Raw genomic sequence first — 23,935 nt, forward strand, 5'->3', positions numbered from 1 at the left:
GAACTTTTAATACTTTTGTTTTGTTTTGTTTTGTTTTGTTTTGTTAGTGGGACTGAGCAGGCTGACAGCTTCCACAGGCCGGGGGCAAGAGCAGGCGAGGCAGCGACCCGGGTGCCACCTCCTCGCACACCCCGGGGGCTGCGCTTCGGCGGGGGATACCCGCCGGCCTCAAGCAGCCGCCTGGCCTCCAGCCCAGCCCTTCGGCCGCCGGACTCCCGGCACCTGCCCCGGCCCGAGGGGGGCTGCCCGGGCCGCCCCTCGCCTCCCTCGGCCGCCGCCTGGAGGAGGCGCCGGGGCCGGAGGGGGCAGCGCGGTGCGGTGCCTGCCTCCTTCCGCCTCCCTCCGCGCCGCCGGCGCCGAGGCCCCTTCCGCGGTGGCGGAGCTCGGGAGACCCAGGTAAGGCAGGGCAGGGGCTGCTGCCGTGTCTCTGCCCCTCGCCGAGGGGCCGTGGGGGCTTTTCGGGGTGCCCCCGGGCAGGTGCCAGGGGGAGGCTGTGGCACACGCTGCGCTTTGCACCTTCGCTCCCAATGGGCGGCGTTCGTGGGGTACAAGGCAGCGCCGTCCGGGCTGCGGAATCCTTTTGGATTTCGCTATTTCCTTGTTTTGTGACTTTTTTTTTTTTGTTTGTTTGTTTGTTTCCTTGCTGTGACTTGCTGCGGGTTTTGCAGTGCATCCGTGGAGCTGCTGTGCTTCGCTGAGAGCGCTTGGCTGAAGGCAGGGTTAGCTCGGTGTGGGTGCAGCCACCCCAGCAGTTCCCCGGTGGATGCGCTGCCGGGGGCTGCTGCTCGGGCACTGCCGCTGCGGTGGGTGACCAGATTTGGGTGCTTCTCCCCGGGCACCCCGTCCAGGCTCTCGTAGGACGGAGCTGGCAATCACTGGAGCCGCCAGCTGAGCTTTTCGCGCAGCCCTGGTCGCCAGCTCGCTGCTTGGAGTGACGGGTAGGTCTCGTGGTAACTAATGCTAATCTGCGATGTGCAGGCAAGTAAGCGAGAGTGTTTCTTAAATATGTAAAAACTGACCGCAGCAGAAATACAGATATATACGAGTTCTGGGACTGCTTGCTTCTTGGCCCTTCATTTTCAGTCTGGACTAAATGCTGCAGCTGTGCCGTACCCTCGGTACGGTGTGGCTCCGGGGTGAGGTGTTGCTGTTTAATTTCTCTCCGAACTCCCCACTGAAAAATGAGTTGCTGCTTATGGCTGGTGTGTAAGTATTGAGGCTATATTGGCCTGTTGGAGGGCAGGGCCCATGCAAAGAGCCCCCCAGCTATCCTTTGATGATTACTCCAGGAGAGGGGGGACATGCTCCCCTTTCTCCTCAGCACGCCAGCTGAGGGCCGCGCTGCCTTCCCTCCCTAGGCTGTCCTCCCTGCTCCGTCCCCACAGCGGCTCTCCTTTGGGCTTTGTCCTCCCCAGAGGGTTTGTCCTTGCAGCAGCTCCCATAAAGCTCTTCCTTCTCAGTCTGAGTGGTCTCCTGGGGCATGTGGCAGGGTGGCCTGCTGTCCCCCTCTTCCAGAGCTCTGCCGCTGCTTCTCGTAGCCCTCTGATGGCTGTGGATTGCAGGGGGATAGAGCCCGCTTGCTGTCAGACTCTCCTCTGGTAGTCTTCACATTTCTCCAGGTTTTTATTGCAAAATTCATCTTGTAAGACATTAAAGCTCCTGGTGAGATAGCCAGGCTTCTCTGCATTTATTCCTGAATGAAGGGGTGCTTTGCATGTCTTGATAAATTTCTAAATGAATACTTTGAGTGTTTCGAACCAAATGATCTCTATGGGAGTTTTCCGGCTGCAACCACGGCAAATGTGGTTATATTTGGCACCTGGTTACTCTCTCCTTTCTCTCTCTCTCTTTTAAAAAATGCAATAATCTCACAGGTATGAAAATGAAAGACAAAGATTTGGAATTCAGAGGTAGACCATACTGCAACTTCGGCCTTCTTTGCAAAGTAACTCAAGTTCTCATCTACCAGACCTGACTTTGTTAGCCTTTCAAAAGTTACCTAAGGAACACTTTTTTTTTTTTTTTTTCTTCTTCTTTTGGATATTATTGTAGAGTTTAATTTTCTAAATCCATGGATTGTGAAGCAGCTAGAATTATGGCCTGAGTTATGTTACATTTTAGTTCTTAGCCGAATGCCCGTGAATTTGGCATTGCGATGGATCCAGTAACCTGGCTGACTGCCTACAATGGCTGAAAATGGAGAAAAATAAAATAGAGCTGATAAAACAATGTTAGCTGTATATTATTTTATCTTGCCCTGAAACAACATTGTATTCAGAAGTGCCGTGATAGTGTGGTATCCTGTGATTAAGGTTAAAATAACGGGGAAGTGTTTAATTTCACAGAATTGCTTGGAAGCACCAGACATCTCCCCCTCTACTGAATGTAGATGAAACCTGTTGCAGATTAGTTCCCTCTATGTTGTGTTAGCTTATATGCTGAATACACAAGATAAGGTGCAGAATGGTGTACTTTTTATACAAATGTTTATATCCCAAATATGCAAAATATTTTCTGTTTATTAGACAATGGAATTCTGTGCTTCTGACTGTCAACGCAAACATCATGGAAAAAATGTCTTTAGCCTCTATTAACCATTGACCTCTAAGATGTTTTGCTACTTTTGTTTGTTTTGACTTTTTTTCAGTAACCTATTACATTTTCACTGCTGAAGTTGGAGCTGTGCTTTAAAAAAAGACAAGTTTGCGTCTGCCAAAGAATCAGTTGTAGCAGTCTACAACAGGTCTTTTGCAGAAACAGAATAAGAAAATACTGGTATAAAAATCAAAAGATATGGAAAGCAGTACTTGGATGAAGAAGACTAATGGTTAGCATTGAGAAGAAGGCCTGAGGTGGCTTTTTTTGGGTATATTTCAAAGAACGTACATGCTTCTAAAGGACATCTATCATATGCTTTGCATTTGTGCTACAGATATTTTAATTATTAGGTAGGTGCATATATTTTTAGCCAAGGTAGTGATAATTGTGCACCAAGTGACAGCAGCAGTCAGTCAGTCGTTGCACCATGGAAGTCAGGGAGTGATGTTCTTAAGTGGCTTGCTGGTGCCTGTGGCTTTCTCCGTTGTGTGAAATGCAAGGGAGGGACCCTTGCTGCACAGGTTGCAGTGTGCTCACTGCAGAGGGGACTTCCCAACTTGCCTTAATGCTCAAGGCCAGGGTTTAATTCAGCATTAAGTATGTCACTGATAGAACTGGACACAGCTCTCCAAAAACCAGTGAGATTGTATTTGCAATCTCAAATTCATTTGAACAAATAATTAGCTCTCAAGAAATGTATTTTTGCTAATACTGGGTATTACTTATGACGGCAAATCCCCAGTTTACTGTGCTGGTCCTCAGGCAGAGCAACACTCTGGTTGTTTTCTCTGGTTATTTTCTAAAGGAAAATGCATTAGCAAAGAAAGCTGTGTGTAGGCGAGCGAAGCCAACATCTGGGTGGACACACATGCCCTTTCTGTCTGATGGGACAGAAGAGGAACTGGGGAGCAGAGGCGTGTGATTGAGCACTGCCCCGTGGCAATTACAGCTCTGGCAATTCTCAGTCATCCCCTGCCTCCGCTCCGCTGCATGGGCTGTGATTCAGAGTCAGGATGCAGAGGCAGGAAAATGTGAGATATCCATGTGAGATAAAACTTTGAAACACAAATAGGCTTCTCATACAGGTGCGGGGAGAAGGGTCTCATCGTAAGAGATGCTTTGGGAGGGGTGGAAAGCAGGCTTTTATGGTTTCCTAAACTCAGAAGTATGATGGAGAGGTCAGTTTCTTGCAAGCAAAGTGTCTGCTATGTTCAAACGGGATCCTGAAATCTCTGAAAGAGTAGCAGCAACCTCCTGGGAATAGCTCAGCCCATCACAGGCAGCAGTCACCTGTCTTAGCAAGAATGATGTTGCCTGACAGAAGTCTTCCCTTTCAACAACACCCAAATATTTAGGAGAAGAAAAACCACCACGCTGAAAAGATGCCCCTGGCCTTTATTCCCTCTTCCTAGGGGAAGCAGCAGGCTGCCAGCTGGGGTGTGCTGACCCAGTTCTTACGGTGAAGATCCTATGCAAAGTTAAACAAACACAGGAAAAAAAAAAAAAAAAAAAGAGAAAAAAAAGGAGATTGCAGCATGCTGGGGGTATGTGGAGCCTGGGCTAAGGGTTTTCTTGGCACTCCCACCTCTCCTTGGTCAAGTTTCTGTTATTGGTGGGTGTTTGGGTACCACTGAGCCACACGTCAGGTACAACTGCCTGCACGCTCAAGTAGGTCACAGGAGGGTTTCCTGTCAGGAGGGGTTTTGCTCAGCCCCATGCCTTTTATGAGCTGTGATCTGATTAAATCGTAAGAAGACGTTAGATCTACGCCTTGGTTGCATCTGAATATAGGGCAGAAAAAACTGTCTGCATGCAGCAGCCAGCGGTGCTCATCCTGCACCATGGCCTGGGCAGGGCACAGGCACCCTGCACCGCCAGAGGGCCTGCTGGCCCCTGCCCTGTTATTCTGGGACCTGCCCCTGGCCATGGGTGCTTGTTGAGCAAAAGAAGACTTCTTCTTTCACCCCCCAGACATCCACATAACCCATCATCAGATACACGTGGTAACTGCCCCTTGTTTTTAGCTGAATGCAGCTCTCGTGACTCTCTCTCCTAGACAGCCCTGTGTGAAAGTCTTTTTGTCAGCTTCTCTATGCTACAGTGGAGGTGAGTGCTTCAAATTCATCATGCCTAGGGTTACTGCTTGCCCTGTGAATTGCAGCATGTCCTATATCACAGGCTCAAGCTTCACATCCTTGGGGAAGGAATAATTGTGTGGGGGCTGGCTTTTGTCACCCCCTCCCCATGATTATGAGCACCTCTTCCAGCTGAAGACGCAAACCAAACCATGGCCATTCCTGGTCCCAGAGTGGAAGAAGGAGAGAGAGGGCCTGTCCCATGTTGGGCTGTGGGATCCCATTCAGGGAGATGACCTCTGAATGTGTAAACTGAGCTGAGCTGAATGGGCTGCTCTCTGTCCCATGGCAGGTCCTTTAAAACTGGTAATCTTAAATAGACTTTGGGATCTCTTGGAAGTAAAAGGGCTGCCCATGCTGTACCCAGCAAAGCTAATAAAAAGAACATTTTTCAACATGCAGAAGTCTAGCACTCAGGTGTTGGGAGTCCTGGCTTCCAAACTGCCAGTGCAACTTTCTGTTCAACTGCCTTGCACATAATGTGTCATGGGGTAGTGTTTGGTTATGCAGCCATGTGCTGTGTCTGATTAAAAACTGAAGTAATAGGCAAGCAGCACAACTGCTTCAGCTTCATTCAGGTATTTCTCTGGATCTCTTGAGTCGGAAATAACCCAGGAAGTCAGCATGAAGCAGGCACTCCCTTTGAAAAACTGAGAGCTAGCCCATAAAGGACTGTATTGTTTTACATTTACAGCATCTTGCCTTCACCCCTTGTAATCTTTCCCTCAGCGGGACTGGGTGTTGGCAGCCCTGTTGCTGTTGATGCCCTTTCCATAGTGTTCTTATGCATTGCCATAAGTCATCAGGGTGGATTGGATGGAGTACAATGCTATCATGCATTAATGATGGTGTCACATAACGTCTTAAAGAGAATTTAAGCTGAATAAAACTCCTTAAGATGTTAAATGTCTTGTTACACCTGATGAGTGCTCTTGCCCCCTGTTTAGCTCACGTTGTCTGAAGCACCCCGACATCTGAGAGCTGACATCAAGGCGAGTGGAGGTAAGATGAGAAGCTCGCCACCTCATGTGAGCGAGGGTTTGGGAGAAGGAGAAAACACAAGATGACAGCACTGCCTCAGTTGCGTTGATTTTCAGATTCAGTGAGAAATTATTTCCCTGAATCAATACTTATACATGTACTTGACAGCAGTGAAACTAAAGTCCTTTAGAGTTGCTTGTGCTGTATGTGAAGAAGGCATTCTTCAAGGTTGCATCCTGGATTTTCAGTCTTCTGTGCAAAGACTTCATTAGTAAAAGGCTGAAATGTAAGTAAAAGTTAAACCATTTAACAGAACTCTGCAGATAAGTTCAGGGTAGAACTCTTTGGGATCTGCCTCAAACACTTCAGGAAAACAGGTCTTGCTCTTCCAGTTACCTGTTTAGAAAGTACCCAGCAGTGTGGATTCTACTTAGAGAGGTCTTTTTGTATTTGCTTTTTATTTTTTAATCCGTATCCTAACATACACCTAGTTCAAGTGCAGAGCAAAGCAGAAACTGAAAGGCTTTGTTAACTTACTAAAGAAAATGAAAGCTGCTGTAAATATAGTCCTTCGAGTCGCATGCCAGCTAAACACAAAGCATGACAACGTGAAATTCTGTCTGGTAGCATTATTACTACAATTCTGAGTGCAATTGAGTGGTAATTTGAGCACCAAGAGCTGTGTTGTCCCATTTCAGTAAAATGAGAGTGAGGGAATTTTGAGTTCAGTTTCATCTGAGTTTCAGTTATGTGAAATTTTCCTTGTAACCCATCCAACATAAGAAGGTGAGAGAGGCTGGAAGCAGAAGATATGAATGTGGTCCTTGCCAACACCACTGTTTTGGTAAGTGGAGCAAAAATTGCACAGTTTGGGAAGCTGTGAATGCCAGATGTGCGAACAGTAGTACAGCATCTCAGCTGAACTGTAGGCAGTCATTCATTTCCAATCCAAACTCTTGTGTTTGTTTCATGTAGCAGAGAGGACGTATCCTGATGAAAATGATGCAGGGGAAACTTGAGACACCGGAACTTGCAATATTTCCTGCCCCTCGCTTGTTGGCTCAGGTTTTCCTGGTGTACTGAAGACAGCTGTGACCAGCACTAGATCTATCAGCTCTGTCTGTATGAGAGAAGGTGTGGGGATACTAAATAGGTGCAAACAAGCAACAGTTATCAAGTGATGTTACAGTATTGCCTCAAGATAATAAAGAGTGTCAGGGGAAATGTACGCATTTGTCAACCTGGACTCCAACACGTGAGTTCAGGTCAGAAGTTTATCATCTGAGTTAATTTCACAGCTTTGCCTTCAGCTGAATTTCCCCTGCTTATTACTGAGCTATTTCTCACCGTTGCAGCTTTCGCATGTTCCAGTGGGTGCTTGGTTTTAAGTAGAGACAGAAACAATTATTAATATAAGTGCATATTTTTCATATTGATGGCCCTATTAATGAATGTGTTTAAACATAGTGTAGTTTCTGGTATATATATATTTTAAATTCAACAGTCATTACAATGAAAAAGGTATGTTATGCAAATTTCTGTCATTAATAGCTAGTATCTTACCACAAAGCAGCATATATGCTTACCTCAAGTTTGCCTTTTTCATGCTTGATTTTGCTAAAAGTGTAATGCTGGTGTACAAACACTGGGATGGCTCCTGGTGCACAGTGTAAGCAGGAGCTGTGCTTAATCTCTTGCTCACAAACATCTTTGACTCTTGCCTCTGATAACTTAACTTGTCCATGAAATGCATTGATTTCAGCCTTCCAGCTTGCTGTGAAGGTGTTCTTCATAGAGCATTTGGCAAAAACAACTAAAGGGCTAACTAAAAAGAAGATAGGAATTTATTAAACTGCTTTTAATTTTGGAGAGAGAATGGTCAAATTTGTTCCTACAGCACAGTTGTTAACAGCTATTGTTACGGAGAAGACCTGAACTTGGCTTCCCTTTAATCTACATGTGTGACTAAGAAGGGTGGATACTTGACAAAAGATTTTAAGATCACGATTTTAGCAATATGGAGAGTAGATTGTGGTCTTCCACAACCCAGAGGGAAGGAACATCGCGCCCCTGGAGCTGGTTCAAGGCCTCCTCATCCGGTCCTGAGCAATTTTGCTTTGATATGAGAAATGAACAATGCAGCTGCCATCACTCCTCTCTAGCCCGTTGCTTATCCTGGTACTTTCTCTTCTGCAAGCCGCATGCTTAAAATTCCCCCAAATTCCCTGAAAGCCAACTACTTGTTTGTAGTTTTTGCCTGACCTCAGGACCTCCTTGCAACTCTTTCTTCCCAGCCACATCCTTGCTTCTGTGGTCGTGTGGTGCTTAGCTGGGATGTAGCCAGCGTATCACAGATGGCTCTGGGCTTCTTTTCCCATATGCTAAGGCTCAAGCATGCCTGCATAGCTGTCACTGCAGATGCTAAAGCAGTCAGCTGGCTTTTGTGCTGCGTGCGCTAAGAGTTGTCTTCCATTGGGAGTGTGGGGGAAAGAAAAAATATCTCGCAGAAGTTATAAAGGGATTTGTATCTGGATTCTGGTGGGACAGTTTCATCCAACTAAAGAAAATCTGATGATTGGAATGCTAGAAATAACATTAGCAGACAAACATATAAGGAGTTATGGCCTGCTATCAATTTTGGTATCTCTGAGGAAGTAGAAAGTTCCTTCACATTTCTGGTGAATAAAACAAGTGCAGAAAGAGTGCAGAAAGGAGCCAGTTGCTAGGTAAATAGCTTGCTTCCCTAGCAGTAAAATTGCAAGAACTGCAAGTTGATGTTTGCAGCGTGAATTAAAACCAAACTCTGTTGATTCGATGAAAGATAACCCTTAATTTTGAGGAACATCTCCAGATAACTTATTTCAATAATTGTGCGGATGAGTTGCAAGCTTTTTGACATCAGCCAGATCATTATGCCTGGGTCTAGCGTGGCTCCACTGGACTGCATAGCTGGAGCTTTTGTAAAGCTAACTACAGACTAACTAAAGGCTGGCCTTTGAAGATGGATTTCATAACTTGTGTGTCACTGAATTTCCTGCTGGTGTTTGAAGAAATTCTAGGTGCTTCGTGACGCACCATGCTTCTACGTATGTAAGGGAAGGCATGAGATCATTTAAGGGTAGCCTGGGAAAGAGAGCGGTTGAGGTGAAGCAATAATCAATGCCAGCTTTCACTTCTTGTGGGATGTCCCTACAGACCACTTCTATGTATTCTTCTTGAGGCATGCAAAGTGTGTTTCTAGTTCATAAAGCCTTTACCAAATGTACAACAAATCCAGTTCATGGCATTCTTTGAAACCTATACATCTGCCGTGGAATGAGCGTCTCCAGATGTTTGTCCTTGGGCTCATCATTGTTTTGTTGAAGGAGCACAGACCAGAGAAGCTGGCAACAGCCTGGCTAGGATCAGAAGCAGGTGCAGCATAATCTGCACCTGAGTGAGTAATTCCAGAGAAGTAATACAAGCGCAGGGTAGTGCTGGGCTGGTACTGCTTTGCTGCTGCCAAGAGCCAAGCCAAGATTTCTGTGGCTTCAGCTGTGCCGTGTAAATGTATCAGTGGCATTTTGCTGTGGTAATCCTTTGGTGCAGAGAGCAGACAGCCTATTAGAAGTATTTCAGGTTGGCTTATTGCTGAAAAAGAGTGTTCAAGCTAGAAATAGTCTCCTCCAGCCACTGACTGAGTTTTCTTGGTAGCTTTTAAGATGGCCATGGGTAATGATCTAGAAGGCTGGGTGCTGATTTTTGTGTGTAGGAGATTGTTTCTAGCTCCAGAATGAAGGGGCCTGGGGCCAGAGGAGAGATGCTGCCAGATGGTTAATACAGGGCTTACTTCTTCCTTTCTCCACTTTAAGTAACAAAACAAGATTGATCATATTCAAGTTAGTGAAAGTTAGTTTGGTATCGGTCACTTAGTGTGTATGGTGGGAGAGCAGAGAGAATTAACTTCAGAATTGGAGAGCAAGCAGTTGTTTAGTTGAAGTTCATCTTACAGTGTTTGCAAAACTTAGGAAGTATTAGACAACCCCTGCATGTGAAACAAGTCACTATTTGTATGTGTTACAGTATCTGTTAGGCCATATCAAATGTGTGCCTTGAATACTGAAAGTTGAGTTTATTTGTGCTATGACTTAATCACCTGAGATTGTGTAACGTTAGGAAAATCAAATTCAAATTATGAAGAAGCTGAATTAAAATTACTCCTTTACTACAGTTAAAAAGGACAGCCTCAGGCACTGACTTCTCTCCTTCTCTCCTTTTCTCCTTCTCTCCCTTCCCCCATGGATCTGGTGTGCTTTTCTTAAATTTGAAGTTTAGTGTACAATAGCAATTGACCTGTTACTTAATGGTGATCCTTAGGATTCCTGAACAGAAATAGGTTCAGCCTCTGATTTAGCAGAACATTTATTTTTTCATCACTCATAATCTCCAGTTTCCTGTAGAAGGAAGAAAAGTTTTTCCACAAGCATCACCCATTTGCCTTGCCAATCTCATCTCTGCCTGTGTTTTTAGTAAGTGGGTGTTACTGTTCCTCCTCCCTCCTTATCAGAAGGGGCTTTAAGGAGAAAGGCTGAGGCAGCGGTTCTGCTTTGCAAAACGTCCACCCAGGGCTGCAGGGCCAGAGGAGGACGGTGGAGTAGCCAGTGTGTTACAAGTGAAGTAAGTACTCTTCTCTGTCTCAGCTTCTGCTCCTCCAAGTCAGTGCCATGTAGGTCTGGGGGTAGTTCTCCCATCTTCCTCTCTAACCTTGCTTTAAATATGCTTGCCAGAACAAAGAGAACTGCTTCTTTTTGAAGGATGCAAAGCAAAGAAAACCCACGCACATACCTCCTCCCAGTTCCGACCCTGACCTGCCCCTTCTGTTCATGCTTTTCCATTTCCTCTTACATCTGTCAGCTGAGGGCCAGTTATATTTGTGAAAGGAAGCTGAGCTAATATTCCTTAGCAGACCTTTGTGCAGCACAAGTCTCCGGAGCCTCTGCCTCCTCTGGCCAGTTGTAGTCCCACTGCTCGCAGCAGCATGCTGAAGTGCTGTCAATGCAGTGAAATGGCTGAGGCAATCATGTGACGACTAAAATATTGCTAATTTTCTGACATCTGATTTTTTCTGGCCGTTGCAGGAGGTTCGGTCAGAAGGCTCAACTGGGTTTAAGTCTGTCTTGTAAAGGTTTGGTCCTCCTGTGCACTAAGGCACCCAAATATGCGTAGCTCTTGCCTGGAAGCTGGGTGAAGGCAGGAACTATAGCTAAGCCTGAGTTAATAAACCCTGCTGACAAACAGGTTATTTTAGTTTGTGTCAGGCTGCGTATGGCTTCTGGTGAGCCCAAAACCACAGATTCTCAGTAGAAAAGGCGAGTTCTGCCTGCAGAAGACCTGAGAGTGGGTTTCTTCTGTGGGAGGCACTGTTCAGTTGTGGAGCATTGCCTCAAAAGCTTGTCATAGTCTACAGCAAAGATAAGGTGCCGGAATAAAATTTGACAATAGTAGTGAATGCTAATAGCAACATTATTTATGAAAATAATGGCAGCCTTTAAGTGCTATATATGCTAATGAGCAGAAGGTGATGCAAAGCCACGTTACATATGTGGTAATAGAATAAAAGCCTAAAAAAATCAAACTGGCTTTGCATACATTTTAAATTAATTTTGCATGAATACAATGATTTACAACGACCCTCTATATATGTGTATACATATAAAGAGCCTTTTCCCCTATTCACATAAACCTTCACATTTTCAGGCCATGTTGTTATTACTCTGTGTGACGATAAGGGGTTGGATGACGGTAGAGGTTAAACTTTAATCGATGTAGCTGATGGTGAAAAGCAGCAAAAACTGTTTGCAAGCATTGAAAGAGTGTTAATAACACAGGCTTGCAGATCTTGCAGCCTTACCATCACCACTTGGCACACAATAAATAAGGTAGGGGGAGGAAGTTCATATTCAAAGAGCTTTGAAAGCCTTGGGCAGTGGGTTTTGCTTTTCTTCAGAAATGAAGCTATTTCCAGTCTTTGAAATCACAAGACAAACTCATAATAACTGGCTGCTTTAACAGATGTTTCAGAATTTATTTTTGCCCATTTTCCTCTGTCCCAAACTAAATTTCAGTTTTATTTTCTTCCAGCAAAGAACTTATAAATGTTGAAGAGGTTTGGATCTGAATAAACCTAAGGCATAACAGCGCAAATTTATAGGTGTTGCAGGGATTTTCTGTTGAAGAAATAGGAAAAGCTATAAATAGTTAGCTGTAGAGGAATGAGTAAAAATTGAAGAACTTGACAGGTATAGTGAAAATTGATCAGTACCTTGTTCTTCATATGGTGTTCTGTAGTGTTGCTAACTCAAAGGTAGCAGTATGTAATTTAAATTAAAACTTTAAATTAAAAAAACACAGCATTTTCTACATCATGGATGACAATGTATTTTTTGTTTCATAAAACACAAGTTCATTTCCTAAATAATTTATTAATGAGGGAATTAAAGAAAAAAGGTGCATGATAAATCAGTGAGAGGATAGCCTAGTGCTTCAAGAAATTCTCCTATATGTGTACGTGAGTAGCTTTCAGGTGAACAAGTATATTTTGTAACACCACATACTTATCTTGGAAAATCTTGAGTCAATGAGTTACCCCGTAGCCTGCTTACTTCTTTAACTAAGTGCAGTGCATGCAAATATGAAATGTATTTTCACAAAGTGTGTTTATATAAAAAACTAGCCCGTTGGTACTTTGTCTTTCAAGCAGAGAGGAAGGTTTTTCAAACATTTGGGTGTAATTTTTTCAAATTTGTTTGAAAACAGCCCCCCAAAATTGCATTTCTGTCAGTTTAAAAAAAATAGTTTACATACGATAGAAGTGATTTCTGAGAGTCTGCTGTTAAAAGAAGAGAGAAAAAAAAATCCAAGTATTTTTGACTTCTCCTTTTTTATGGCATATGATACATTTCAGATATCATTACAGTATTTTTCACTACCATTCCAACTTTAAAATTATAACAGGTTACGCTAAAGTACATTTTTTCTGTATTCATATTTCTGTGAAATTTGCAGTTTGAAAAGGGGTTAATAACAGTTCCCTTTTATTCAGTTGTCTTTTATTTTCTGGAATCTGCAACATCGTAAGTGGTGCAAAAAGCCTTCCCTGCCATTTGAAACGCAAGGGCAGATCTTGCAATCCTTGCGTACATCCAGTAGTAATTATTCAAATAAGCCCGTGCTGAATACTCATGTAAGTAACTATTCACATGAAACTCAGTTTGTTGTTTCATGGTAAAGCAACATCAGCTTCAGCAGAAAAACCAGGGTAAGGAGTTCTCCTTTTCTTCTTCCTTCTGCGCTGTTTCTGCTCTCTACCCAGAACTGCTGTGTGCTGCTTATTTGCCACTTATGCCACTGCAGCTGTTTGCAGGGATACATTATGAACTTGATCAGTGAATTGAGTTAATTAATAAACAACCAAAACAAAAAGAAAAAACCCAGAACTATTCATGAAGAGTAACAGATTTGCGTCAGCATTACAAGGCACCACCTGTGTACTTAAGATTTTTATATTTTGATATTCTGACCTTTTGTTTTTTAATAACCCTGTGAATGAATGAATGTTGCATTGTTTTAATTAATGTAGTAGACTAGGTGATAAGTTTTCAATGTTAAATTCAGAGACCTGGAATTACTACCAGTTTGGACTGATGAACCTCAAACCTGAGAAGAACATTTGTGCAGGATTCATGAAATCCAAGACAGAAAGCTGAGGATGCCCATTTGCTAGAGAGGTTCTCTGTTGTGGTTGGCAGCCATGTACTAAGCTTAGTATTAAGACTAGTATTAAGACTAGTATTACAGCTTATAAGACTAGTATTACAGCTTAGTATTAAGACTTTCCACAGGAAAACCCAAACTAGCAAGCAGGTAAATGCTACAACCATCATTAAGGAGGGGGGTAAACTTAGAAAACAGAGCTCCAGCTTGATTTTATTTTTTCAGATATAGACAAATGTTTCCTCTTGAAGTTTGTTTTATGACTGGTGTGATAAGTATGCCTTGCCATGAAAAGCAGCAATTACTTAACACCTTGGGTTTGGAGAAGGTCCAGCTAGATTGGGATGCACTTCTTCCCTCCTAACTAGAGCTTCCACTGTGACTTTCATCCATTTATTCAGCTGTTTGAATGTTGCTTGTGCTTACTGATGGGCTTGCAATGGCTAATTGGCGGTTCCCAACTCCAGGAGTGGTGTTGCAACTCCGGGAGCTCTGTTGCAAAACCTAATCACTTGATGCTTCGGTTTCCCTAGTGAAACACTAGGTTTCATGGGTCGCATGCATAAGCAATTCTGTCTACAAGGAAAAAAAGTACTTTGTAGACCTTGACCAACATGGACTTAACAGATTTATCTTAACAGTTTATTATTATTATTATTTGTTCTGAGGAAAGTGTGTGGTGACTTCCTGGCCTTAAAGTCAAATAGTATATAAAAATCGATCAGTGCAAGCTGATGCAGACTTTTGATGCCTAAGGCTGAGTGTGTTTTTTGCTTGTTTTGTTTTACCTACAAAAGGTTAAGTGTCTGTAACTCTTCCTGATTTCAGTCATGATTATGGGTACTCAGCACCACTGCAAATTCGATTTTATTTGTTGTCGTGTAACTACGGTTGGCCGGGAACTGGGCAAGCCCTTGGCAGGAGGTGTTGTGAAAATTTTAGATGGGTGGCAGCATGAAACTCCCACAGCTGTTTGGAACAAGATAAGAATGTGTCATGCCGTAGTTTCATGGAGTGAGGAATGGTTTGGGAACAATGGAATATTTGGGGAGAAAAGTGCAGAAAAGTTCCAAAACTGTGCTGAAGAAAAGGAAGTGATGAGTAGGTTTGATAAGAGGTAAAAGTGATCGTTAAAGGTTCTTCTCAAAGAAGTTTGGAAAGGAGCTTTCAGAGTTAAAGGTGAGAGTTCAGTTGTCCTGAGCCTTATTTAAGGAAACAGAAATGTGGCAAGAGCCGTTAGCTTGAAAAAGCAGATTTCTGTGACTAGATACAGGGTCAAAGGTTGATTTTCTGACCTGGAAAACTGGTCTTAATCTGCAGAGATCTCTGTAGCAGTGATAAGTCAGTGTAGATAAATGCTTGTAGCAACCAGATGCAGACATGGGCTGACTATTTTTTATTTTTTTAAAACATTCTGTCAAAATGATTTTTTTTGTTTCTTTGTATTGTTAATTTGACCAAAGAGGGCTGGCAGTAAAGTGAAATATTTTAGCATTATCAGTACTGAGATCTGAAATCATAGTTAATTTTGAATCCTTCTTGTGGTCTCTAGGGCAGACTTCTGAGAGCACAATTTCTAAGGCAATTACATTTTTCATAAGTGTCAAGAGAGTAAGTTGTACTATAGAGAACACGGCGGTGTTTTTGAGTGGGAGAGCCTATAATGGGACCTCTTGTAGTTTGGCAAGCTTTATGCTGGTCTGAAAGTTAATACCGACTTTTAATTATTTGAACAGTGTTTGTATTTTTGGTTCATGGTAGTCTCCTTCTGCAATTACCTTTAAGATTGCCAATTTATTTTTGAAAGGGCAATAAAGTAGAATTTGGCAGTGTGAGTCATTAAAGACAATTACTAATTCAAAAATCAATCTTCCTCCCAAGAACACAAAGTGAGAGATGACCAACAAAATGTATTTGTATACATGCATCAAAGGAAGAGAAAAAGCAAAAAGAGATTGTTCATAATAATTCCACCATAATCTTTTATTTATGCTTCCTAACGTCTTTGTACTTCGTAGTCCCACGCAAACCACAGACTAATTCTTCAGCTTATGCAGAGATATGTCTTGAAAAGGAAGGGATGTTTTAAAACAGTGAACAGATACGTCCAGCTGTGAGAAATGGTAGGAGTATGGATATGAGAGATTAACTGGCCAAGTAAAATGTGGTGGCAGGGTTAGACTGGAAGGCAAAGGGTGTCACTTCATGTATTGTCACAACAAATAATGAAAGGTTTGGGAACAAAGCAAAAGGAGAGGCACTAAAATAAATGTGTTTACATTTAACTTTATTTAAACTTTACTCCTGTAAGGTAATATCGTGAGGAGGCTTGTGGTTTTTCAAGCTTTTCTGTATGATGCTGTGAAATGTACTATGTTGTTCATATCAGAGTTGTGTCACCCCCAGAGGAAAATGTATATGTGGTGAATTTTGAAGTAGTGTAAGTAGTAAATACATGCATAAAGTAATCCTTGTGAGAGCTAAGAAAAGCTTTTTTTTATAGGTCAGAGAGATTTTCCTGCTGGCATAGAGATGTGCAGTATTTAGCTAGGACTTGGGTTTGCGTTCAGACCCTGTCCTCTCCTTGCCCACACATGGGAGATATTTGTGGTCACCGGTGCTTCAGCATTTGCTGCTGTTCCTTCCTCAAGTCGTAGCTTCACCCCGCAGCAGTGCTGCTCTGGTCTGAGCCGCAGTGGAGAGGTGCCAGGGTGCCAGGTCCCTGCCCTTGGTGCTCTGGCGGGTCAGGCGAACCTGCTTCCTCGTTTTCTTCACCACACGGCAGAAGCACTCCTACCAACACCTCACAGGCTGGCACGGTGGGCAGGGGTGAGCAGGCGAGGGAGAAATTGCCTTCCACTTCCTATCTGGCAGGGTGCTGGAGCCAGCCTTGCAAAGGAAGTAGCAGTGGGTGCCTTTGCATGCCTAAAGCCATCCTGTGGCTATCAGTCACGGTGTAAAATGTTAAAGCAGTTCCACTTTACCAACCGATCAGAACTGCCAAATATAAACGATTTAGATTTTTGATAGTCAACCTGAAGTCTTTCTAAATAGAAGATGGAGGGCATGCATTCAGCAATTTCGGAGAAATGGGCTTCCTTAATTCTCTCTTCATGAATGGAGATCTTCTAAGCCACTGTGTGAAATGTTCACTGATGTAACTTGTATGAATTTTCAAAATGTTTTTTACTGATTCATGTTTAATTTTCTAGAGCAAACTTTTTTTTTTTTCTTTTTTTTTTTTTTTTTTTTTCCAAAAATCAGTTACATATGTATGGGCCTTAATTAAAATCTCATTGCCCCAAGCTATCCCAAATGTGGACAGTGGCTCAGAACCTGGTGGTGGGATGGGAAGGATGGTGCTGAGTTCCTTCCTGGGCCTTCAGAGCCAAGTTTTGTGGAGATTTTTTCACAAGATGTTCCCTTTCAATGGTTTAAGTTTTGATATATATTAGGAGTCTGTTTAGCACTGTGGTGAAGAGTATGTTCATGTTTTAGACTATGTTGCATGTTTTAGACTTCTCACCTGTATTTTCTGTGACAAAGGCTACAGTGCCCTTTATTTTGTCTCTACGGGCTCTTTGCCTCCTGGGAATATGTCTGTGCAGCTCTCAGTTGAGCAATGACTGAACTTTCTTGTCTAATCATTAACTTTTGTGAACTTCCAGGTGCTTCAGATGAGCTCCAGCTTTCTGTGTTTTCAGTTAGTTTCATTTGTGAGTAGAAGCTCTTTTCACTACAGAAATCTACAGATCTGTGATCTTCCAAAGATACAGTAATTTGTTTCTCTCATCTTCACAGGAACTGATATTCAATGGCTAGAAACAAGAGGTGACAAGTGGCTGAAATGAATATGACTACTATTCTACAAGAGATCTTGATTAAAAGGTCGCAGCAGAAGAAGAGGACTTCTCCCTTAAACTACAAAGAGAGGCTTTTTGTACTTACGAAGTCTATGTTAACGTATTATGAAGGTCGAGCAGAGGTAGGCGATACGGATTTATACAATAGACTGCCTTTGTTTCTTTGTGCTTTTGTATTCTAATAGCTTTTTTTCTTACAGGATATCATACTGTCAGGGATGGATGGGGTGGGTGGCAACAATCGTGAACTACTGTTTCTCTTTTCTCTTTTTATAATGAAGGTTTATAGAGGTGTAAATAATACATCTGGTAGTTAGCATAAACTGGTTCCTAATCAGGATGACAAGAGCAAGTTAAAGCAGCTTTTACAGCTGATCATCAAGAACTGATTTCTTTCTCTCTCAACTTCTCTGATTTTGTTTCTGGGCATTTCCAAATGAAGGGCCTTGGCATAATTTTACTGCTGGCATTACTCACTGTTAACAATTAATTACTGACTGTTTTTAGCATCATTCTCTCTGAATCCAGCCTCTTAGATGCTGTGTTTGAAAGGCTTCAGCAAGAAGTTTACATATTCCCCTTTTTAATGGGATGCCCTTTAGTCTTTCTGTAGGTTCTCACATAGTATCTCATGTAGGGTCTGTCCTCACTAAAGGGTTTATTTTAGCTTTGGTATCGCTGCTCTCTGGCTCCTGTTCATATATAAACTTCTTTTACATGAGTTTTGGAAAAAAAATTCAAATAAGCTTTCTGACTTTGCTAGGTAATAGGGCTTAATTTTTTTTCCTTCCCCCCTCCAATTTGGGCTGGCCAGCCCCATCTTGTACGTGGCAGTGAGAATGTCAACTGACTTCTGGGAAGTAACTGGCTTCTGAATTCAAACAGGAGCAAGTGCATTTGGTAGGAGCAATGCATTACAGACCAAGCTCACTAGAGATGGGATCGATTAGGGTAGACCATGCAACCTAGAAATTGAACCGAAGCTGGAAACAATTTATCCCTGGCAGTACTAGCAGCCTATCGCTATATAAATTCTACGTAAATTCAGTTATATGAGAAGTCACAAGTGTAAATTAGGCAGTTTCTCAGACCAGAATTTTTTGAATGAGCTCCAGACTCAAATTCATTAAGGTCACCTGTTTCTTAAGTGCCCCATTGTGCTGTTAGTGGTGAGGGACTGCATTTCCCACTTAACAGAGCCTACCTTCCAGATTTGTCGCAATGTGGAAAGCAATTAAAATGGCTTTGATAGCTAGAAGGTCACTTGCTGCACACTAGAAAGCCATTCAATGAAAAAATGTAGTGGAGATGGCTCTGCAACCTCTTTTGTCAGATGTCTTACCTCCAATGAAAGAAGGGCGTAGAGAAGAGCTAAGATTTGCTAACCCTGTTTCTTTGCCAACCCTTGCTAACCCCGTTTCTTTGCCAACCTTTGCTAACCCTGTTTTCCTGTTTCTTAATTCTGCTTGCGGCAGAATTGAGTTCAGTTACTGTGCTCCAGAGAGGACTATTATAGCTGCCATTTTCTATGTGTAGTTTGGACACAGTCAAAGATTAAAAATGAGATACAAATTTATGTATTTTTCACTGACTGCTGCATTAAAATATGTACTGACTTTACAATGCAACTAATTCTCTGTATATATTTATTCTCTGGGCAAAAAAAAAGAAAAAAAAGAAGATGAGGGCTCAGATGCCCTCTGAAACATGTCCTGCAGGCTTTTGTGTCTCATCTTACATTCAATCCAAAGAGAAATGTAACTAACAGGTTTTGCAGGTCTAGTTATCCTTCACAAAGTTACCCTTTCCAACTCTGTATCACCTTTCCCCTGCAGGTTAATACCCTTCAGCTAAGATACCCTTCCAGGAGACTCAGTGGCAGGTCTGTCTGAGAGGGGTTAAAGTGCTGGTTTTGCTCACAGTGAGATGGAGCGGGACAGCTCATAGTGTCCTCAGCTGTGGAGGCAGTATCTTAAAAGGTTCCAGCCCGAGACCAGGACTGTTGGAGTGAAACTATACATTACACCCACACAGCCCAGATGCTGAAAGAGGCAGGTCCATCTTCTTCCTGTCCTTGCCTTGCAGCAGCTCTCAACCTGCTTGAATTGGTCCAGGCACTTCTTGGGCTCTGCACTGCTCTGAATAAATTTGCTAATCAGCAGAAAGATACTTGATCTGTTTTTATTTTTGCTGGATGAGAGCTCTGCTGTGTTGACAAGCTGAATTAGTTCAGTGCAGGATCCAACAAGTGCCAGAGGCAGTGCCAGGTCGAGTAGGAGGACAGAAGGCTCCAACTGTTGACATCAACAAGTTGTTAAACTGGCTCAGCCATAAAGTACAGCTTTACTACCTGTGCCTCAAAACCATTTATTTTCACTGTTCTTCCCATTTTATATTCTTTTAAACATTAATCAGCATTTTATTTTATGAAGAGTACTGTCTGAAAATAATGAGCTCTGCTCTTAGAGGAGCACACAGTGTTTAAAATCAGCAGTACTTGGGCTCAATTTGAGAAAAACTTGTCTAAGATCTCCGTCACACAGTGGTAGTTATTCCTTTGTGTCACTGGGCAACTTAAATGGAAAAAGGTTGGGGTTTTGTTATTATTTTTTTTAAAGCCAAGTTGTAAATCTGTATTAACGGTAAAACAGATACATAATCTGGCTGAAGTTATTTATGTAAAAGATTAAAAAAAAGACATTGGAGGTGAAAGTAATTCCAGTTCCTCTGAATAGCTGGATGCTTGCTGCTGAAATGAAATGTGATTTACTGCTTGAATTTAAAGATGTGACAGAGAAACGATAGGTACAGACTGGTTTCATTTCAGGGCTGGTAGTGTTCAAAGTTCAGATTGGTAAGATAAGCATGGAAACCCAAAGCCAAGAGGATCCCACAGCTGTAGTAGGAGCAGTTTGCTCAGGGTGGCTGAGCTCTGCTCCTCTAGGCAAGGATTTGATTCCCAGTGTGGTCATTGGCCAAGCTGAAGTCTTTCCTCATTTTTTCCATTTTGATTTTATGGGAATTTGGCAGAGAGAATTCAGGAAGAATACCCAACGTTTGTGTTCACGTGAATAATCATACTGCTTTTCTTTTTTATTTTTTCTAAACAAGATTAAATTAAATCTTTTTAACCAAATTAGTCAATTCTCAAAGTGTGGGGCAGGTTGGGATTATACACAGGGCAACAGAAGAAGAGACTTGGTATGTCTGGTGACAGAAGTGAAACATTTATGACAACAAAAAGCAGTCAACCATAGAAAACACTGTTCTTATAAATACTTCTGGGAGATCTCATTGATTCCGTTCTGTGCAGACAGTGGCGGGAGTTCGCTTGCTCTTTGACCAGAATCTGCCCATTATACAAGCACTGCTCTCTGCTTTTTCTGTCTTATGTCTGGCAGAGTGCCGTATACCTACTTGGAGCAATAAGCAATTATCTTATTTATAAGCACCAGTGCTAGCAAACAGGTTAAAACCTTGTTTAAACTTGCTCATAACCTATTTTTTTTTTTTTTTTAAACATGTGCTTTGAAGCAGCTCAGGCACCCTGTCATGTTTGCACGGTGGCGCAATGTGCCTACAGTGAAGCTGAAGCTGCACTACGGTCATGGGAAGGGGAGGTGGTGCTTCCGCACTTAGAAATAGTGCTGGAACACAGGTCATGGAGGCAGCGTGTGAGCTAGCAATAAAGTGTAGCTACAGAATGATTAGAGTGGCTGGATTTCAAAGCACAGAAACCAGAGGAAGGACAACCTTGGTTTAGGTCATCTGTGCAAAGCTCTATAATTTTGAGTAATGCCATGGGAAACTTATTTTGCATAGGAAGCTAATAGGTCTTTGGCTTTTATGACTTAACTTCTACTGGGCATTATGCTTTTTGCTTTAAAATATATATACATGTATGACCTTAAGGTTGGTTAAGAAGATGGACATCAGAAAGCTTAAAAATAAAGATTCTTGAAGAACTGATTTGTCCCAAGTGTCACAGAGAAGAATTTTTAATATGTTGCCAGAAAAGAGGAATATTCTGTTTAAGCTGGAGATGGCTTCTGGTTTTGGCTTTCTGGCATAAATTCTGTGAAGCTGTTAACTGTAAATGTTGGGGAAACACTGTTATTGCAGTATGGAATTTTGCTAACAGTAATGACAAGGATAGAAATTGCTGAGTTGATAAGTTTCATGAAGCCTGTAAGGGTTTATCAGCTGCCAGTGGAGATTTTCTGTCTTTTTTCCCTTGGTGTTGCAAAAGTGGCTAATGAGTTGTGAATGTGATGGATTCCATTTGTAGTGAAGACAAAAATTCATCACGGTAAGAAATAACTGAATTGGCCTCCAAGCAGAGAGTGCTGATCATGAATGTATAAAATAGGGAAGAAGCGGAATATCTTCCTTTCATGAGTATGGAAGTGTACTATAAAACTGCTTATCCTGCAGTCAGTAAGATTTACGCTATGTACAGTGTTCTCAAATATATGTTGTAGACTTACCAACCCAGCTTTAAATAGACTTATGCAGATGGTGGTAGTGACATGGGTTTGGAAGTGGGAGGTAGGAGGCTTTTTTGCAAAAGCTGGCCCTTGCTTCTTGAGGATTCCTGTGCTGTGCTCACCAATGACTGCAGGATTCATTGAGTGCAGTGTAACTTCTCCAGATGATCTGGTTGTACAACAAAGGCATGTGGTGTGCTGGTGAGGAAACAAGGATAACCTTGATACTTTGAGGGTAAAATATTTTATTGGGTAATCTCTTTCTGATTCTGCATGATGTGAAAGCTCAGAATACTACTTCAGGTATGTTTCTAACAACTTTTCTTAACTATTTTCTTTGAAGAAATAAAATATTAATTTGTATGAAATTAATAAGCAAAGTTAAGAAATTTTGAAATAAGCCTGCATGTCTGAAAATAAAATATTTAATGCAGTTAAAAGCAAACTCATTCAGAATAGTTTTTGTATTTTTGATCAGCAAAGAAATTAGCTTGAGTTTTTAGTATGATGTTTCCCAAATTTCTCATTTCATCTTCAGGAGAGTACAAGTTTGAAATCTAAGGAAATATTTGTGGAAATAACTCCATGTGTGCATGGCAGTAGGTATATTTGGCCATTTGCTGTCAAGTGGCCTCTTGTTTTGTGTGTTCAACTTAAAATGCTCTGTGGTTTATTTTCAGAGGTGCCGTACATTCACACTTCCAGCCGACTCTGGAAAAAGCAGCCTTGGTGTTTATCAGGGAGTCTACCTTATCACTGTAATAGGAAATGCTTCTGTAAATATGAGCTGTGCAATTAATGGAAAGGAAAACTCACTTTACAGCTCTGCCAGTGTCCCTGGTGGCTGGTGTTCACCAGCAGACAGTGCAAAGTGCCAGATATTCTGCTTCACAGAGTGTATTAGCTGCTTCCTGAGCAGCATCTTTTATTCCTCTTGAATTAGCCAACAGGACAGACAAAGAAATAGCATCCAAGCGACTATGTCCACCAGAATGGACCATCAAGAGATCGTGGCTTGTCCTGCTTCTGCTTGTGTGGCCGTAGGTTGTACTAGTGTGAATTCTTTCTCAGAAGATGTGTCTGGGAGGTGTTAGGGAAGTCCAGGGGCCCTAACTGGAGTCAGCATCTTTCTGTGTAACAGAATGGTCCTGATAGCAGGTAGCACGTATTTCACACAAGCTTTAGTTAGATCATGCTGATGGAGCAGCTCACTGAAACTAAAAGTGCCACTGGAACTGAGATTTTTGATATAAAAAGCATTTTTTTTAGTTAAAGGAAATTCTTTGAGATGAAGACAAGATAGGCGTAGGTGTTGAAGTACTTCTCGCCACTAGAGCAGTTGAAAGGAGCTGGTTTGCGCAAGGGGGATGTCCTGCTATCTTTCTGGTTTGAAAAGTTTCCTACCGATGTTTCTCACAAGGGCAGTGCTTCCAAAAAGTTGACATGGATCCAGTCATAACTTCATCAGTCGGTAACAATGTGCTGACTGTCAGGATCTTCGTACCTGCGGGAGCAGATGAGTGTTCCCTTGTGTTGTGGTGGTTTTTTTTTTTTTTTTTTTTTTTTTTTTTTTTTTTTTTTTTTTTTTTCCCTCTCGGGCTCCTTTGTGGTGATCCTCCTTAGCTTGGCAGGGTGCTGATCTGTGTGGTTTAGTCGCTCTCCTCCCACACACCACGCGGCGTGCTCTCATTAACCTTTCCAGCCCACGCCAACTTGCACTGACCTTGAGTACAAAGCTTGTGAGCATGGGCTGGGGCATGTGAAATGCCTTTCAACCTTAACATCTTTGGTGCTTGCTCACATTTGCTGTTTGGATTAGAGTTTGCAGCAGAAGAAGGTTTGTATCAACTTCTGTGTTTTCAAAAGCTACAACATTGAAGGGAGGATAAGAGGGGAGAGGCTGGGCTGAGACAGGCATGCTAGCTTTAGGGTACAGAGGGTACTTGGGGTAGACACTGTGCTTGCCTATCTGTTGGTATGCAGAAATTTGCTACCACAGAGCAGACAAATGAAAGCCCCAAAGGCAAAAGACTGAGTATTACTTAGAAGGATGCTTCTATGGAGCCAAGTAGAAGGTGGCTTTCTGATGAGCTGAACTTGGGAGGTGCAGAGTGCGCTC

General features: G+C 42.4%; 1 protein-coding gene across 1 annotated transcript in view; it reads left to right on the plus strand.

The window, feature by feature from the left end:
• Positions 1 to 267: 267 nt before the first annotated feature.
• Positions 268 to 23,935, plus strand: part of TEC (tec protein tyrosine kinase) — a 48,561-nt gene continuing 24,893 nt past the window's right edge. The window contains exons 1-2 of the mRNA XM_084286642.1: positions 268 to 396; positions 17,268 to 17,451. Of these exons, the coding sequence (XP_084142768.1) occupies positions 17,314 to 17,451 (138 nt within the window). The 5' untranslated portion in view covers positions 268 to 396; positions 17,268 to 17,313. The remainder of the gene's footprint in view (positions 397 to 17,267; positions 17,452 to 23,935) is intronic.

This window comes from Netta rufina, assembly GCF_964035555.1.
Source record: "Netta rufina genome assembly, chromosome: 4".
Classification (NCBI taxonomy): domain Eukaryota; kingdom Metazoa; phylum Chordata; class Aves; order Anseriformes; family Anatidae; genus Netta; species Netta rufina.